Source organism: Ascaphus truei, chromosome 5, assembly GCF_040206685.1.
Source record: "Ascaphus truei isolate aAscTru1 chromosome 5, aAscTru1.hap1, whole genome shotgun sequence".
Taxonomy (NCBI): Eukaryota; Metazoa; Chordata; class Amphibia; order Anura; family Ascaphidae; genus Ascaphus; species Ascaphus truei.
Window position 1 is genome coordinate 259006378 of NC_134487.1, and position 20742 is coordinate 259027119.

At 39.4% G+C, this 20742-nt stretch overlaps 1 protein-coding gene across 4 annotated transcripts in view; it reads right to left on the minus strand.

Annotated features, from left to right (window-relative positions):
- Nucleotides 1-6837, minus strand: part of GABRG2 (gamma-aminobutyric acid type A receptor subunit gamma2) — a 297737-nt gene extending 290900 nt beyond the window's left edge. For all 4 annotated transcript variants that reach the window (XM_075601921.1, XM_075601920.1, XM_075601923.1 and 1 more), the window contains exon 1: nt 6402-6837. In XM_075601921.1, the coding sequence (XP_075458036.1) occupies nt 6402-6511 (110 nt within the window). In that variant the 5' untranslated portion in view covers nt 6512-6837. The remainder of the gene's footprint in view (nt 1-6401) is intronic.
- Nucleotides 6838-20742: the final 13905 nt, after the last annotated feature.

Sequence of the window (20742 nt, forward strand, 5' to 3'; positions counted from 1 at the left end):
GCTCCCATTTCCATCCCACCTGTGCAAGGGCTTCTGGGAGTTGTAGTCGAGCTCCTGATATAATGCTGGAAAAGATAATGGCCTGGAATCATCCTTTGAGTGAAAATCCTCAGAAGTAGGAGGTGACATGCAATAGCCAATCATTGAAGTAGCCCCTAGAGCTGTAATCTTTAGCTAGAAGGACCTGCATCCCATGTTCCTCTCTCCCACTGTATCCACTGCCCTTATCTCTCCTTCCCTCTCACTCTCGCTCCATCCTGCACCCACAGCCCCCCCTCTCTCTCTCTGCCTCCTGCACCCACTGGCCCTCTCTTCCTACTGCACCCACTGGCCAGCTCTCTCCATCCTGCACACACTGTTCCTTTCACTCTCCTTCCTGTACCCACTGTTGTTCTCTCTCTTATCCCTGCATCCCCTGTTCCCTCTCTCTCTATTGTTCCTGCACTCGCTGTTCCCTCTCTCTCAGCCTCCTGCACCCACTTCCCCTCAATCTCTATCTCTCTCTCTGCCTCGTGCACCAATGGCCACATTGTCTCTGTTTTTTGCACCAACTGCCTCTTTGTCTCTGCTTTCTGCACCCACTTCCCCTGTAACTGAGCCTCCTGCACCCACTGTTCCTCTCTCTGTCATCTGCAGCCACTGTTCCTCTCTCCGGCACCCACTGCCCTGTGTCTCCCTTCTCTTCTCTCTCATGCACCCAATGTTCAGAAAAAAAGGGTAATGATTAATACAAATGGATATTAATAAAAATATCACATTATATTTGTTTTCAGTCTGAGCAGGAATATGGGGCTTCTGTAAGACCCAGCCTTTAAGGCAGGTTATTTCAAGTTTTGTTTGTCACAACCCACTTCAGTGTCAATAATCATGTAAATCATCAGCTTTGTTTACTGCTGTTTATTCGTTCATACAGGTCATGGGTTTAACAAACACCCTGCCACACCAGATGTCCTTATTTTGGCAGTAACCAATATGAGCACCAATCAGAAATTAAGGGACTTTATGGTGCCATAAAGCCTAGAGGACGCTGTGAAGAATAGGAAGCAGCATGGTGTTGAGAAGAAGCTTGACACAAAGCTGCCTTTCTGATGTATTGTGTGTGCACAGTATGTTTTTTTGTGTGCTTCCATTATTTTGTGCCTTTTTTCAGTTGTCTTTTGTTATTGTGCTCCATATTTTGGAGATTCTGAACTGCTGAATGAAGTTTATGTGTAAAGAAAGGCTATAAGAGGTTCTGAATGTTGGATATTTTATGTGAGGATGTGAAATGGGGAGCATGAGAGCAAATATATATTTTTTTATTTATTAATAAAATGTTTTACCAGGAAGAAATACATTGAGAATTACCTATCATTTTCAAGTATGTCCTGGGAATGGCCTAATGGCCCAATGGTTGTGGAACTTACATGCAGTTTGCCTTGCAGACTCATTGCTAAAAAAAAACTGCTTATTTATATAAAAAAATAAATCAAGAAAGTTACATTTTTACTTAACTTTTTTTTTTTACAGAACCTAGTTACATTACGAAGCTATTTATAAAGTACTGGTGGTCATCGCTATCTGTCAGTCTATTGAATGGATAATCAGACGTCTGATAATGCATTCCGCTGAACGCATTATTCAACGTCAGAATAGATTATCTGACGCTCACCGTGGCGGATTAGCATTGGATCCGCAATACGACGGTCCACCATCCGATGGAGATTTGTGGTGGATTTCGTTGGATAACCGAGGACCACCTGTATATATTTTTCTGAGCTAAGTGGAATTGCTCACTATATTTTAACTGGGCAAAATGTAAGGATTTATAGCGGCAATACTGAAGCAAAAACAGCTTTAGTAGTAACACAATAGACAAAATAATATAATATAAAAAGACATAATAAAGATAATTAATACTATTGGAAGCAAAGACATTTTTATATTTGATAAATCTGGTACACTTTTATTTCACTGGATTTCCCCTCATTTGGAGCCAGGAGAATTCGATAAATAATCATAATAATCAAACCAATTTAACAGGGCAATATTATGTATTGCACTTCTTCAAACAGCGCAAGTGTTTTGCCTCCAATGGGCAACTTTACTTCTGAGATAATCAAATACTAAAGCCACTGATCTTCACACCTATTATTGCAGTGCCTTCCAAGGAGTACTTGCCTTACAGTGGCGGCCGCCTTTAACCTCCTGCGGCCGTTTCCTGCGGGCAGATGCGGGCTGTTTTCGGACGTTTTGGGCGCCGCGGGCGCGTTCAATGTTAAGCGCCATTAGCGCTGTCTGGTCAATGCGGCTGACGCACGGGAAACTCTGTGACAAATGGAGAACATCCCCACATTTTTACGGGTATGTAGGAGGTTAAAAGGGGCCGTGGCTGTAGCTTAAAGAAATTGTTTAAAGAGCAGTGCTCTATACCTTGTCAACCTACAAAATATCACTGTGGATTTGTCACAGTTTTTTCTGCAAAGGTGATGGCAGGTTTTGACACAATGTCCCTCCATTTTTCTAGTCCCACCATGAAAAAATAGTAGTAAATCATAGTGTGTCTACTGAATCTGAAGATCAGTAGCTATATGTTAAAGGCCATGTGAAACTGATTGTTTTATTTCTATTTTAAAGGTAATTATATTAGTAACTTCTTATTTGTTTAGTAACTGACTAGTACCTGCTGCTGCCCCATTATTTCATATATGAAAGTCTTTCACCAAGCAAAAATGCATGTATATAGATAGGCAATACATTTAGATGAAAGCATGAATTGTTGTACCTGTATATGTGGTGCAGGGTTCCCTCTGGGCCCCCCTCACCTCCGTTTAGCGGGGTGGGGACCTCCGCTACATGTCAGTGAGCTGCAGAGGCAAGCGTCTCGCCGGGGGCTCCCGGCAGCATCTGTAGCAAGGGGCCACCATTTTCTATGTGGTCCCACATGCGCAGTGTAGTCGCGCATGCGTTGAAAGGTGCAGACAGTCCGGCGGTCATGTTGGGATTGGCGCGTGAGCTTCGAGCATGCGCAGAGAGGAGCTGCAGGGCGGGCCTTATCAGGAAGATTTTGCAGGGACTACAAGTTCCATCAGGCACAGCGTGCCTGCGCAGGAAGTCGCACGTGCGAAGTGGCAGCCAATAGGAAGATGCTCCGAGCTGGGACTACATATCCCAGGAGCCTCGGGGGTGGTCACACGCAGCCAAATAGCCAATAGGGTTGCCAGGAATCCCTGCTCACAGGATATAGATGTCACAGACTCAGACCACGCTAGTCAGTCTGAGCTGGGAGAGAATTAGGGTAGGGTGTGCATGTGTAGGGAGCAAGTGGCTCCTGCACTAGGCCAGAGATCCCCCCTTAGGACCCAGCTAGACCCTGTCCCCTCAGCTTGTGGTTGCTGTAGGGACCGGCCCATAGGATAGGGACCCGGCCCTGTAGAACTAGCAGAAGTGAGGGATACAGTCAGGAAGCATTGGTATCCTGGCCCTTGGTGATCAGACTGAATCACCCTCTACACCATCAGCAGTAAGAGACATTGTAAAGGTGGATCACTCCACGTGGGAGACAACCACCGCAGAATTGTCGCGGATCACCCCTCTGGATCTGTGGACCCCAAGTACAGCATCTACGTGCCTGGGTGTGGACACACCCAGAAGGTACCTTCTTCACAACACGTGCACCAACCAACAACTCAAATTAGTGGGCAGCGCAGTCTCACACTTTGGTGGGTGTGGGACTCTTGGGACTTATGGGGTTATGGCCCTGCAAGGCCTAGTGTTACAGGGTGACATTAATGTTATATATTGGTTATGCATAAAGTAAACTTTTTTACCTATACTTGTGTGTATTGATTACTGTATGTGGGTCCTGTGTCAGGGGTTATTCTACACCTAGAATTCTGCACAGGTGGAGGCACTACGAGCATCGGTCCAGGATACCCCCCAGGCTCAGCAGCGGAGGCTCAGACTTCCTGTGAACCTAACAGGTATTGGACCACACCTGGTAATATGTTTAGTTCTACCACAAAGGTCCCTAGATGAGATCCGAGGGGGGATACATGTGCTACATATGTAATAAGGAAAGCACATTATTATAATTGTTTGCCATTTTTACAGCCATACATTAAGTGAAATTTCCAGTAAATAAATATTATGTTTGAAATACTTTGCAAATGTAATTACTGTATGTAGTCATCCCATTAACTATACTTATCCAATAGGCCATATTTGTGGTATGAATACATTACTTTACAAATGCCATGTGAGTCTGCTTAGTTACTTCATCATCTAGAAAATTGCATGAAACCCTTTGCTGTAATTGTAAACCAAGTTTTATCAGTCACAATAAAATTTACCATCACAACTGAAAAACATGTTGACTCTCTAACCAAAAGTATGGAATCACCATACTTCTCACTACTTAATTTGCTCTATGGAAGAGGGGTAGGGCACATACTGTACATGTGAAATCTCTCTCTCTCTCTCTCTCTCTCTCTCTCTCTCTCTCTCTCTCTCTCTCTCTCTCTCTCTCTCTCTCTCTCTCTCTCTCTCTCTCTCTCTCTCTCTCTCTCTCTCTCTCTCTCTCTCTCTCTCTCTCTCTCTCTCTCTCTCTCTCTCTCTCTCTCTCACACATAATATTTGATGTAGGTATTCTCATTAAACATGAGAGAGATAAATACATATTTCTACATTATAGCTTATTTAAAGCATTTATAATTGATACCAAAGACTTGCATGTTGATCTCCATTCAACTTGCTAAATGGGACCATCTTAATTGTGTCCCTTGTTCCCTTGTGCAACAAGCACATATATGTTTATCAAATGTATAGTGTTATTGCATTTAAGTTCCAAAGATATTGAATAAATAGACTATCTGGAAATCCTTCTAATCTATATGTTGCATTTAGCAAGTAAACATGCACATGTCTAAAAACACACACTACAAAAGTAAGCTGTTAATAATACACAAGTGTTAATGAAACAGCTGGATTTAATGCAGGGTGCTTGCCCAGTTCAAGGTTTGATGCACTGATTGTCCAAACCTTTATATTTCACTACTTCACATTGAAAGAAATCCATCATATTTCCTTAGTCATTCTCCATTATGGCAGATCTATTACCATAGGCTTCATCTGAAAACATTGGGAATGCAAATAAAACATCAACAAACTGAGTGTAGGGACACACACCCACCACTGGAAATCCACTGGAAATGCTGTGCTCGTTTTTGTAATAGTTAATTTCAACATGGCAGCATGTGTACTAGGGGTTGGCCAGAGAAGGAATATTGATCAATCGCCCTCTTTTTGAAGACTGTTGTAGATAAACATGAATGGAGAGTGGAATGTAGCATTAATGAGAATATATATTTTAAACAGTCAGCATTAATAAAGGAATGCTGAGATCAGCTTATGAATGACTTGGTAGTGTAATACAGCTCCATAGCACTTTATGTCCTATCCTAGTATTCTGTTAAATGCATACTCCATAGTTCTAACTAGAACGGCTGCTTCAGCATAATCTTAATCACTGCAGTCAGCCAGAAGGAAAAGGTGTGGAAGGTATAGAAATGGTAACAACAACAAAAAGCAAATATCAACAGTATTCTATATTGATACGTTTTAGCAATTTTATTTTAAAATGTGTAAACTGATAGCCCTAATATCTAGGATTAAGTCTATCTGTGACTTAATTAGCTGTACAACTGGTACTGATATACTCCTTATCTAATCTTACTGTGTAAACAGATAGGGTGTCCGTGGTCCTGAATCTTTCTTTTACGTTTCACCCAGTAAGCTTGCATGATTTAGTGTTGTTAATTCTTTATGGATACAGTAAGCAAATTGGAGAATAAAAAGAGAACCAACAACACAGCCATGATGTGGTAGACTAGGGCAAAGGCATGCATCCCAAGATTTTTATTTGCAGATGTTTTCTTTTTTCTGTGCTCCGGTTAATGTTTATTAAAGTCCTTGATACGTGCAATAAATGAATCAACAGAAAATCTGCACACACTATTTTTTTTAGATGTACCGTGCATTAGTCTGGATGAGTGCACTGCGGAACAAAGCCATTAAAACAGATTTGTGAAACCATGCACTGCAAACCTCATGTACTGTACTTAGCCTCACATCTGCTTCATATATATATAGATATATATATATATAGATATATACATATATATATATATATATATATAGATATATCTATATATATATATATATATATATATATATATATATATATATATATATATATACACACACACACACACACACAATATATATATTTATATATATATATATATATATATATATATATATATATATATATATATATATATATATATATATATATATATATATATATATATATGGATCATATATAATAATTAAAAAAAATAAAGATGACGCATCGATCTTACCATTGAATGAAAGAAAGGAGCAGAAGTATCCACAAGGTCATTTTGTGGTGGAAAAATGTTAAATTGAATAATGTATTGTTTCCAAAATGTGGCTTCTTTGGCGAGCACATCTTTCCTTTACCCCCCTCAATCGTTCTCTTGGTTGTAAATGGAATAGTCCCGTTGTGTCGTCCCCCCCTCCACCCCCCACCCCTACCAGGTACATTGCCTGTAATGATACATTCCGCCAGGCTGCGAAAATTAATATTTAAGAAATGGAATCCGTTTCACGCGTCCTGTAGGCAGCAGATCCGGTGTCTGTCAGCTCTAGCAACCACACTGCTTCTGCAATGCTCGGCGAGTCAGAGATACAGTACGGTGGGGAAAAAGCCAAAAGAGAAACAAGGGAGAAAGACACGCACACACACTGCAAATCTGTCAGGAAAAGAGCCTCTGACTGAATGCAGATTAACTAGGAGGTCAAAGTGGAATTTTTGCACGTTGCTGCAGCATTATAGATTAACAGATGCATGATGCCCTTTGATATGCTTTTTAACCTTTAATTACACACACACACACACACACACATATATAGTCATCTTAATATATACACATTCCTGTCTGTAAATGTTCCAATTATAAATACTGTAGGCAGACACCAAGATAGATAGATAGATAGATAGATAGATAGATAGATAGATAGATAGATAGATAGATAGATAGATAGATAGATAGATAGATAGATAAGGTGAGAGAAAAGACAACACCCTCTAATCATGGGTGGGTTGCAGATATTGACATTAACATTTACATTAAATTTACAATTGAGAAATCTATTTGCTCAGTAAATATAGCTGAACATTTTTATTACAAATCTTTATATGAAAATACATCTACTTCATTTTAGCATGTGTGTAAGCATAACATTGGTGTTTTATTATTTTATGCTAAAATACTCACTTTGTGAAAATGAGAGAACAGAAATATTTATTTATAATGTATCTTATTTTGATTGTATTAGGTCCACAGAACAGTTGGTAGCTCCTTGTAGCATGTAAGTGGGCAGGTGGTTCTTTGTTGCCAGTCAAAAATGAAGGGTCAAGGAAGTATATTGGGCACATGGTGTTAAGACTTACCTCTTCCTTCTAACTTTTAATGTCTAAAAATAAGTGTACAGTATATAATTTTAATTTGTTCTTTAACTGTAAAGTATTGCGATGTGATGGCATGTTTTTACTCAAAAAATAAATGATGATATCAACCATTGCATTCTTGATGAATGTCTTCTTTATATGTAATCCCCTCAAAACATTGAATATTTTGCTCTCTATTTTTCTCCAGCTTACATTGTTGTCATGGACACAAGGACTGCTTCAGATGACATTCACTGATGTAAAAGAGGCATAACCCACCAAAACCTACACACATCATGGGTGTTGTTGGATTTTCACCTGGGAATCGGTGCTTGATTTAGAAATGCATGGCCTTTCCAAGCACAAATCACGTGATGCGTCAGCTGTTCTGTGAAAATAATATATTTTCTAAATGTTAATATGGCTCTGAGAAAAGATGCATCAGCCATATTAAACAGAGCACTGCTAAATGTCAGTTAAAGCATTCAAACAGGGTATGTTTTTTTTTTCTCTCATTAATTTTATGTATTTTGTATCAAGATTGAATAAGGTGTCACTGTGTTTTGCTTGATTCTTGAATTGTTAATTTCCATAGCTCAGGTATAAGGCTAATGAAGGTAAATACCAACTATGCATATTAAGTAAAAAAAACATATTAATCAGTCTTGGTTTTGTTTAGGATAGCATATATTTAATGTTTGATCCACTTACCTCCAAAATAACATTTGTGGAGTTTAAAATGGCTTCAGCAAGAAAACTGCCAGTGAGCCATCCACTAACTGGGAGACTTAAGAGGTAACTGTTTCTCATTGACTGAGAAGCAGGAGACTGCTTATTAGAAATTGTACAGGGTGGCATATACCCAAATATCCTGGTTTAAAATACATAAGATTCTGGAATAGCCATCATAGTTTTACTGAAAGATTGAATGATTCCTTTCACGCTAGAAAGGGAGAAAAGGGTGAGGATCAAAAAAGGGTATTGAAGCTTTAAACACACTTATGCATATTTGGTAAAAGGTACTGTATACAGTAGCTGTAAAGCAGTGTATTGTTTCCTTGTGTACATGCCTTTAATGCTTCACTGCTGATGCAGGCCAAAACAAGTAGATAAGCCTATCATGGGTCTGCTAATATCAGTATCCTTTTACCAAAAACATTTAATAACATTAAGAATGGAAATGGGGTATAAAACTTACTAGAATGATGACAATGTTTTTTTTTAAAAACTAATATTTTTATTTTACTATAGGGTGTTTTCATACCATATAAAATGACATACCTTCTACAGTATGTAAAATTAGCCTGAAAAATATTTCACAGCAATGTATATGCAGCATGCAGTCTAAAAAGCAAATATTTTGTAGGTACCTGTAAACTGTAAACATTACCTGTGCAGATACATCATTAACAACTTTACAACTGCAGTCTTACCGTTTTGCACTCCAGTGACATGTTTTATTTTTGTACCTTACAGTATGTCACAAGACAAGAAAATTCACAGTTTTTGTTAAATACAGTACACATTTTGTCTCATGATGACTCAACAAAGAATGCATCCTGTATTCAGAATATTTTCCATTATACAACAAAAGTGATGACACTATGCCGCTCTACCTAATTTTTGTACCCCTTTTTTTTTATTTCTGAAAAATGATCAATAACAAATTTAAGTAATAAAAAAAAATTAAAGGGAGTCCAAAAGAATGATACGATAAGCACGCACTGTGGATATAAAGTGGTGACCATATCCTAAAGGTACAAATAACCTTGATCACTATTAGTGATTATGGGTAAACTTCACTAATACAGTACACAACCTCCTATATAAATCATGTAGGACACGGACAGAAAATAATAAAAATGCATGGAATATATACATACTTTAAGTAATAAAAAACCTCCATGAACAAAGGGAATAGGCGGTTAACCAAAGCTAAATGTAGAGTTAGCTTGACAGTCATACACCAGCATAAACCAGGCAAAATAAACACCTATATTAGGTGTGTGGGATATGATGCAGTTATAGCCATGATACTGATATATGTAGTCAATGCTACAGAATAATCCACAAACACATGAATGTGTCAATAGGAGTTATACAAAAATGTGTGTGTGGTTGGTTAATTTAAACTTATATACCTATCAGCTAGTACATATAAAAAGCGATAAAGTACCATGTATACATGCAAATAACACCATATCCGCAATATATGCAGATAGTTATGTAGCCCTGTTTCCCCGCAAACATGATGGCTACTGGTGGTGCCCTTTAACCTGTTGGCTCGCAGGGGCCTAAGTCTCCGCCACGGGGAGCCTGGGGTGATATATTTATAACGTTGGTGCAGTGCCTCCACCTGAGAGGGATCCCAACATAGTGGGAGGAGCCCCTCACAGGACCCAAACAATAAATACATATGCAGTAAAAAAGAAAGGCCTTTTATCTGGCACACATACAGTATATCTTATACTCTAATATCTTATAACTCTACCAAACTAAAGGTACAACTACCCATGCACCTCGCAGGGCTGTATCCAACCACCTTGTAACCAACACCGTGTCCTGAGAATACCAGACCCACAATGCCCACACCCAACCCACAGTGTGACCCGCATGGCCCACTAATTGAATGTGTTAGAGTTGGTGCACTTTCTGTAATGGTACCTGCCGGGCGCTCCAGCACCCGGGCGTGCCGATAAGGTTCAGAGGGATCCGCGATCCAGCGATGTCCTCCACTGTGCGTTCTCCTCCGCATGGGGTAGTATCCCATGGAAGGGTTCCACCGTGAGGATAGTCTTCAGGTCAGACCACCAACATCAGGATCACACAATGGAATAATGTGTCTCTGAAATATAACTAGCTAAGGGGCAAGGTTCCTATCTAGGGGGCTGTCCCTGTAGTTACCACAAGCTGTACTGTGAGTCAGGCCTAGGGGAGATCTGATCTAGTGCAAAAGGTCACAGACCCCTGCGCAGACACCTCTTACCCCTATCTTACTCCAGCTCCGACTGACTCCTCCTCTTCCAGCGCGCAAACTCCCTATCTCCTGTTTGGGAGACCTAGCCACGCAATAGGCTCCCTGGTGTTCCGTGGTCCCTATGGGGCTTGTAGTCCTAGCGGAACCTCTGTCTATGGGCTGCCGCGTGAGCGTTGTACACTGCACATGCGCAACCCTCATACTGGCCACCGCAACACCTGGCGCTCCTCGCGCCTGCGCAACCTGGCCCAAGATGGTGGCGCCCTGCAGAGAGGGCCGCCGGAGCTTCTGGCGAACCTGTCGCCACCCACACTAACCCCTGCAGCCTCGAAGGTAAGAGGGGAGAGGTGCAACAATGGGGGACCGAAAGGGGACCTGGCTACAGTTATAATGACACAGTTGTCAGTAAACCATAGTTAGGAAGCTCATGGTGTAAAGGTACAAATGTATCCTCTTGCAGTGTCTAAGTGTTAAATAAATGGGAGTGAACATGGGCCGGTATAACAATGTACTGTATAATAATATACCCTGATTGCCTCTCTCAATCACTTATACTGGCTGTGTATCGAAGAGTTCGAGCCGCCATTTCCCTGGACGTTACCGTCATGACATCAAGATTCCCCGACATAGTTTTGGGCGATGCAGACACTTCATCAGGAGTGGGAGGTTGAAATCTCAATGCCACCTTAAGTAGCACATCCATATATACCCCCCCCCCCTCCTATTGTTAGCTTAGGATTTCCCTTTAACTATATATATATATATATATATATATATATATATATATATATTTATTTATTTATTTATTTTTTATAACAACATATATTTTTATATCCCTCAAACCCAATATTAAGGTATTATCAAGTCTAAAGAAAAAGATGGAGTAATTTCTGTCTGATTAGAGTAAACAAATAGGGGAAAAAAAGTAATAATTTATATGTATAAACATGGATAGTGATCCTATAAATAGATTAGTGAAAAAGTAAGCATACAGAAAATCCTGTATTTTACAATTCTTATGTGACACCACTTTTATGTCTAAGGGGAATGTTAATTAAGTCCATTTGTGATTAGATGTCTCTATATAGAGAATATATTAAAATAATCACTGTGCTCTACTATCTACTGGTGAATATAATACAATTAAGTAAAATATAAAACCATTAATTGTTAACAATCAATGGTTTTATATTTTACTTAATTTTCTGTATTAGTGAAGTCATTTACCCATAATCACTAATAGTGATCAAGGTTATTTATACCATTAGGACTTATATGGTCACCACTTTGATATCCACAGCGATTGCTTATTACTGGATTCTTTTGGACCCCCTTGGGTCTTATTGTATTATATTTTCCATTACCAATGCCGGACTTGTTGTACTTCCAGTTGTACTGCCAGCTAAATAAATTGCATAGAAACTACCGGAAATTAAAATCCTATTTTGCACGTCTTTCTACTGAAGACACACATTCACGTTTATTATTTGTGTATACTATGTAGGGTATTCTTTTAAGATTACCATCGGTAGCATACAATATAATACTATTATCACAATGAAGTCATTTGATCTAGTTTAATGTAGTTATACAAATATTGTTTAATTTGTAACTAAATGTTTTTATCATTAAGTGCTATAATTATGAGCACTATTGCATGTGTATATAAGTCAGTGCCTGGCTTCTCCAGCAAGGATGCTGAGCAATGAACAGCTTTTTTTCAGAGACAGTAGTTAAAAGGGGAGATAATCACAAGAGAGATAGACTGACCCATTTGTGTTGTTGACATACAGCGTACACTGACACTTCATGTTATTTATCCTGAAAAATGCAACAATGTTTCCACTAGTAATATTACCAAATGGAACATACTGTAAATGTGAGCAAAATAATATATTAGAGGGATGGGTTTGTGTGTGTATATTTCATAGTTTTTTTTTTTTACTGTGTTGGACTAGTGTATGAAGGGTACAAGGGGAAGAAGATAATAGGGCCAAAACATGCATTCATACACAGTTTTATGCATGCATTAATGTATGCATACTGTATGTACATACATGCACATACTCATACATTTTTATACTCATATGCATACACATATATGAACATATATAATATATGTACTGCGCATAGCATGACAGATGCAAAACAAAGTGACTGAGACACATACAGTACATGATCTTATAGACACAGAGCAAATGTACCGCTCTACCGCAAGTTGACGGACAAAAATTCGCACTTGTTTGCATCAAGTCATCATCCTTTTCCCCTCAAGAGGGGTCTTCCTTTCTCTCAGCTACAGCCGCAGCCCATTTTATTCTCCAACATCTCTGAGTTTTTTCGGGGATTTTTTCCGAATGCCACACACTTTACCGCGTTCATGCCGCATTTATGTTGCATTCATGCCGGTGTCACCCACGGTTGATGTGTTTATTGATGTGTTTATTGATAATGGTTCGGATTTAATTGGTTGCAATTCTTCACGTATCCGCCAGGTGGCAGATATTCATGAATTGTAATGCGCATGTGCTTCAGTAATGTGTCGACTTGCAGGTGTTTAAAAAAATACCACAGTGGTCCATTGTAAATTGACCTTGGTACTGAAGAAGTTACAATAATGTATCAATTTAAACTTTTCATATTAAAAAATAAATGCACAGTGTCTGGTCTTGTTTTATTGTCCTGAGAGTCCCGACATAAGTGCACAACTGCAGTCCGTGTTCCAAAAACCCGACAGAACGTACGCTTATTTAATATGGGCCGCGATTAATGCAACAGATGATAAGATTGCAACAGTTGGTCAAATTTATTAGTATTTTATCGAAAACTATGACTTTTACAAATTTTCACCAGATGCTCATGTGTGGAAGCGTGCAATAAGGAAAAAGTTATGTATCAATCTGTGTTTTTTTCGTATTGATCCCGCACACGGTCTTAAAGGAGGGTATTGATGTGTAGCACCAGATTTGTCCCGTATCTATGATCATGGAGACTTCAAAAGGCGAAAGGTCATGTAAAAACCAACTAAGAAACATCAATCGCAGGCAAGCAATGCGCCAGCGCCAGCGCCAGCTTCCAATAACGGTCCGGGCCTTCAGTGAAAACCTGGTGACCGACAACTCTTGCTGTCTGTCCCCGCCCAGATAGCTGCAGCCTGAGCCGGATTTCGCGTACAGATTCCAGCAAGCTTGCATGTACCAAAGCGATTTCCTGTAACGCCTGTATGCCCGCAGACCTGGCTAGTCCCCAGTACTGAGGTGGGTAAGGGTATAACACGCACCCACAGCAGTGAGGGCGTGCCTGAAGTGTGGTAATGCGTTGCCGGGCCTGGTAAGAAAAGGGTTAACGTATACTTGCAAAGTCCGGGGTGCCAGAGATCGGATAGTAATGTCCGTGTGCCAGAGTTCAAGGATTGGAGAGAGCAGCGTAGTGATGTCCGTAAGCCAAAGTTCAGGGGTTGGAGAAAGCAGCGTAGTGAAGTCCGTAAGCCAAGGTTCAAGGGTAGGAGAAAGCAGAGTAGTCAAATCCAAAGCAGTAAGTTCAAGCCAGGGGAATCCAAACAGAAGAAAAAAAAGGGAAACAAAAGAAAAAAAATGGGGGAGCACAGGTTGAGGGGTGAAATGGGAACAATAGATTTGGTGCAGGTGTGTTAGTCCCTGAAACAATAACAGTGGGGATATTGAAGTGTGTAATACTCTAAACACTTACACGGCCTTGTGCAAATGCTGTTGCATCAAGGTTTCTTTTGGTCTTCTCCACTTCTTCTTATGTTGCTTTTCTTCTCTCTCTGTCTGTGTACTCCTACTCCTCGTTCTTTGATGCGGCTTCACCCTCGGGATAAATGAGTGAACATACTGTATGTATGAAAGAAGGTAATAAGTGATAATATCAAAACTCTAAATAAATATATAGAGGCAGAAAAGACTGCAATCACTCACACGGGCACGTGTGAGTGCAGTCTTTAGGGAGGTTTCTTTATCTTCTGCAGACACTCGGATGTATAAATATAACAATGTACTGTATAACAATATACTCTGATTGCCTCTCTCAATCACTTATACTGGCTGTGTATCGAAGAGCTCGAGCCGCCATTTCCCTGGACGTTACCGTCATGACATCAAGATTCCCCGACATAGTTTTGGGCGATGCAGACCCTTCATCAGGAATGGGAGGTGTGAGGTTGAAATCTCAATGTCACCTTAAGTAGCACATCCATACTGTATATATCCCCCCCCCCCCCTCCTATTGTTAGCTTAGGATTTCCCTTTAACTATATATATATATATATAGTTTTTTTACTCACCATAACTTAACTCAGTATTATGGTTTGGCCTATCCCATAAGCCTCTCTTGCATTCCCAGTAAAATCAACCCCACACTGATGAGACCCATCAAGGTCGAAACAGCTGTCTGTGGGTGGTTTTCTGGGTATGCACCTTAACCCTGGCTGTGCTCGAAGCTGTGACCATGCAGCAAGCTTAAGCCTATAGGGAACCATGTTAAAAATGGTTATTGAGGCAAAAAGTGACACTGTGTGCTCATTTGCATGTCATTTCCCAGAATCCCTTGCTGCAGTGGAAGTGCTGTATGCTGGGTGATAATGGGGAAAGGCGGGGTTGCAGACCTGCCTAAGACATGCAGATGAGCATACAGCTATATTTGCATATATATATATATATATATATATATATATATATATATATATATATATAAATTATTACTTTTTTCCCCCTATTTGTCTACTCTAATCAGACAGAAATTACTCCGTCTTTTTCTTTAGACTTGATAATACCTTAATATTGGGTTTGAGGGATATAAAAATATATGTTGTTATAAAAATATATATATATATATATATATATATAATATAATATATATTTATATATTTATTTATTTATTTTTTATAACAACATATATTTTTATATCCCTCAAACCCAATATTAAGGTATTATCAAGTCTAAAGAAAAAGACGGAGTAATTTCTGTCTGATTAGAGTAGACAAATAGGGGGAAAAAAGTAATAATTTATATGTATAAACATGGATAGTGATCCTATAAATAGATTAGTGAAAAAGTAAGCATACAGAAAATCCTGTATTTTACAATTCTTATGTGACACCACTTTTATATGTCTAAGGGGAATGTTAATTAAGTCCATTTGTGATTAGATGTCTCTATATAGAGAATATATTAAAATAATCACTGTGCTCTATTATCTACTGGTGAATATAATACAATTAAGTAAAATATAAAACCATTAATTGTTAACAATCAATGGTTTTATATTTTACTTAATTTTCTGTATTAGTGAAGTCATTTACCCATAATCACTAATAGTGATCAAGGTTATTTATACCATTAGGACTTATATGGTCACCACTTTGATATCCACAGCGATTGCTTATTACTGGATTCTTTTGGACCCCCTTGGGTCTTATTGTATTATATTTTCCATTACCAATGCCGGACTTGTTGTACTTCCAGTTGTACTGCCAGCTAAATAAATTGCATAGAAACTACCGGAAATTGAAATCCTATTTTGCACGTCTTTCTACTGAAGACACACATTCACGTTTATTATTTGTGTGTACTATGTAGGGTATTCTTTTAAGATTACCATCGGTAGCATACAATATAATACTATTATCACTATAAAGTCATTTAATCTAGTTTAATGTAGTTATACAAATATTGTTTAATTTGTAACTAAATGTTTTTACCATTAAGTGCTATATTTATGAGCACTATTGCATGTGTATATTAGTCAGTGCCTGGCTTCTCCAGCAAGGATGCTGAGCAATGAACAGCTTTTTTTCAGAGACAGTAGTTAAAAGGGGAGATAATCACAAGAGAGATAGAAAGACCCATTTGTGTTGTTGACATACAGCGTACACTGACACTTCATGTTATTTATCCTGAAAAATGCAACAATGTTTCCACTAATAATATTACCAAATGGAACATACTGTAAATGTGAGCAAAATAATATATTAGAGGGATGGGTTTGTGTGTGTATATTTCATAGTTTTTTTTTACTGTGTTGGACTAGTGTATGAAGGGTACAAGGGGAAGAAGATAATAGGGCCAAAACATGCATTCATACACAGTCTTATGCATGCATTAATGTATGCATACTGTATGTACATACATGCACACACTCATACATTTGTATACTCATATGCATACACATATATGCACATATATAATATATGTACTGCTCGTACCATGACAGATGCAAAACAAAGTGACTGAGACACATACAGTACATGATCTTATAGTCACAGAGCAAATGTACCGCTCTACCGCAAGTTGACGGACAAAAATTTGCACTTGTTTGGATCAAGTCATCATCCTTTTCCCCTCAAGAGGGGTCTTCCTTTCTCTCAGCTACAGCCGCGGCCATTTTATTCTCCAACATTTCTGAATTTTTTCGGGGATTTTTTCCGAATGCCACGCACTTCACCGCGTTCATGCCGCATTCATGTTGCATTCATGCCGGTGTCACCCACGGTTGATGTGTTTATTGATGTGTTTATTGATAATGGTTCGGATTTAATTGGTTGCAATTCTTCGCGTATCCGCCAGGTGGCAAATATTCATGAATTGTAATGCGCATGTGCTTCAGTAATGTGTCGACTTGCAGGTGTTTAAAAAAATACCACAGTGGTCCATTGTAAATTGACCTTGGTACTGAAGAAGTTACAATAATGTATCAATTTAGACTTTTCATATTAAAAAATAAATGCACAGTGTCTGGTCTTGTTTTATTGTCCTGAGAGTCCCGACATAAGTGCACAACTGCAGTCCGTGTTCCAAAAACCCGACAGAACGTACGCTTATTTAATATGGGCCGCGATTAATGCAACAGATGATAAGATTGCAACAGTTGGTCAAATTTATTAGTATTTTATCGAAAACTATGACTTTTACAAATTTTCACCAGATGCTCATGTGTGGAAGCGTGCAATAAGGAAAAAGTTATGTATCAATCTGTGTTTTTTTCGTATTGATCCCGCACACGGTCTTAAAGGAGGGTATTGGTGTGTAGCACCAGATTTGTCCCGTATCTATGATCATGGAGACTTCAAAAGGCGAAAGGTCATGTAAAAACAAACTAAGAAACATCAATCGCAGGCAAGCAATGCGCCAGCGAAAGCGTCAGCTTCCAATAACGGTCCGGGCCTTCAGTGAAAACCTGGTGACCGACAACCCTTGCTGTCTGTCCCCGCCCAGATACCTGCAGCCTGAGCTGGATTTCGCGTACAGATTCCAGCAAGCTTGCATGTACCAAAGCGATTTCCTGTAACGCCTGTATGCCCGCAGACCTGGCTAGTCCCCAGTACTGAGGTGGGTAAGGGTATAACACGCACCCACAGCAGTGAGGGCGTGCCTGAAGTGTGGTAATGCGTTGCTGGGCCTGGTAAGAAAAGGGTTAACGTATACTTGCAAAGTCCGGGGTGCCAGAGATCGGATAGTAATGTCCGTGTGCCAGAGTTCAAGGATTGGAGAGAGCAGCGTAGTGATGTCCGTAAGCCAAAGTTCAGGGGTTGGAGAAAGCAGCGTAGTGAAGTCCGTAAGCCAAGGTTCAAGGGTAGGAGAAAGCAGAGTAGTCAAATCCAAAGCAGTAAGTTCAAGCCAGGGGAATCCAAACAGAAGAAAAAAAAGGGAAACAAAAGAAAAAAATGGGGGAGCACAGGTTGAGGGGTGAAATTGGAACAATAGATTTGGTTCACATGTTTTAGTCCCTGAAACAATAACAGTGGGGATATTGAAGTGTGTAATACTCTAAAAACTTACACGGCCTTGTGCAAATGCTGTCGCATCAAGGTTTCTTTTGGTCTTCTCCACTTCTTCTTATGTTGCTTTTCTTCTCTCTCTGTCTGTGTACTCCTACTCCTCGTTCTTTGATGCGGTTTCACCCTCGGGATAAATGAGTGAACATATGTATGAAAGAAGGTAATAAGTGATAATATCAAAACTCTAAATAAATATATAGAGGCAGAAAAGACTGCAATCACTCACACGGGCACGTGTGAGTGCAGTCTTTAGGGAGGTTTCTTTATCTTCTGCAGACACTCGGATGTAAACTTTCTATTAAACTAAATGAACAGTGAGAAATGAAAAAATATTTTAACGGAATACTAATACTCTCACGGCCAAGTGTGAGCGCACACTTCGATTGGTATCTTGGTGCTTCTCCTGAGATCTCCAAACCGTAATCCAAAGATAATAGGGTGAAAGATTCCTGCCCCAAAATGATAAGGATAAGTCTCTTACATTGAGTAAAAGGCCAAGGTCTTTATTTAAAAAATTAAAACAAATTAAAACAATAAGCAAAAAAAGTGCTAAGAACTAAGGGGCTCATGCAGAGAGCATAGATAAGGAAATAGCGCCATCTTCTGGTGAAAAAACTAGCCAGAAATCCTTAAACTCGGGAGAAAATGGCGCGATTTTTAAAAGTGCCCTGAAAATTTTTCAGAGCTGTAAAACTCGCCAAACTCGTGGCAAGAACCTGAAACTCGCCATGCTAATATAGCGTGGTATTCCAGAAGCTCCGAATCTCTGGAACACGCCAATATGTGCATTAGTATGGCGAGTTTCAAATAGCCATGAAAAGTTGGCAATTTGCAGTTTTTTGCCGAAATGAGTTAACGACGTTCTCTGCATAACACCTTCACTAACGGCAAATCTGTGGCTATTTTACAGCCATTTTAAACTTTTTTTAACGTTCCTCTCTGCATAAGCCCCTGAAAGAGTTAGCAGCACTAAAGCAGATAAACAGCCAGTCCTTAGGGAATATAATGCAGGGCGCGTGGTGCACAGCTAACTGTGTCCGCGTCCGGATACAGTGGTGTGCTTCCGTTGTCCCACTCCAGACGGTGGCTGTGAAGGTACAAAACACTAGGGTGTTTCGAGCTACGCGTTTCGCCCTTTCTTGTTCTTCCTCAGGCTCCGTAGATCTACGTATATCTGTCATTCTGGGGCAGGAATCTTTCACCCTATTATCTTTGGATTACGGTTTGGAGATCGCAGTTGAAGCACCAAGATACCAAACTTTCTATTAAACTAAATGAACAGTGAGAAATGAAAAAATACTTTAACGGAATATTAATACTCACATGGCCAAGTGTGAGTGCACACTTTGATTGGTATCTCAGGAGAAGCACCAAGATAGGTAAACAGGGAAAGAAGGGGGAGCACAGATAGAGGTATAACGTTGTGTGATCAAATTATATATAAAACCTCTAATGAAGCTCTAATAGAGAAGTGATGGGAGTAATAAAAATGTAAATACACTTACACGGCCTTGTGTAAATGCTGTCACATCAAGGTATCTTTGTGTTCTTCTTTCTTTTCTTCCTCTTTTTTCCTTTTTCTTCTGTAGTGGTGTCTTTTTTTCCTTCCTTTCGTCTCTTTTCCTTTTAGGTCTAGAGGAGTTCTTCTATTCGCCGGCGGCTCTTTTCTTCGAGTGTCACCCTCGGGTCAAATAGAGAAATATGCACATGTATGAGTAGTGTGACAAATACAAATGATCTATCTTGACCAGCTGTGATATATAACAGCAAATGAATAAATAAATACAGTCATTTACACGGCCCAGTGTAAGTGCAACCTGTGTGGGAGGTATCTTTTCTTGGTCTCACGTTGCAAACGTGTCCAATACAGATAGACAATACTTGTGAATAAATAATGGGAAATGATGGGTATAATAATATAAAAAAATATATAAAAAAACTCACACGGCCTCATGTGAGTGGACACACATAAGGGTATCTTTACTAGGTGAATGATGATGGGTTATGATCAATATACAAAAATGATACTCACACGGCCTTGTGTGAGAAGACACATATAAAGGTATCTCTGGTGGCTGGAGTGTTGATATCCCAACAAGGGGAGAAAATTAGGCGCTCCTCCCTTCCGGTACTAACATAAATGGTAATATCCAGTGTATGCTAATAGACGTTTATTAAGCTTAAAACCATAAAGATGGAACACAAAAAGTACTTATAAAACACAGAGAACAAATAAAATAAAGAAAATAAAGAAAAATAATACAGCCAGTCTTTGTGGAGATGTGACTCAGGGGACGGTGCACGCAGCTAGCTGACTTCGCGTCTGGAAATTCTGCTGTGTTATTCCTTCTCCTGCTCCTCGACGGTGGCTGAGAATGTCCAAAACACTGACACAGAAAGAGCAACGCGTTTCGCCACTTTGCGGGCTTCCTCAGGCTCCGTAGATTATGGGATGAG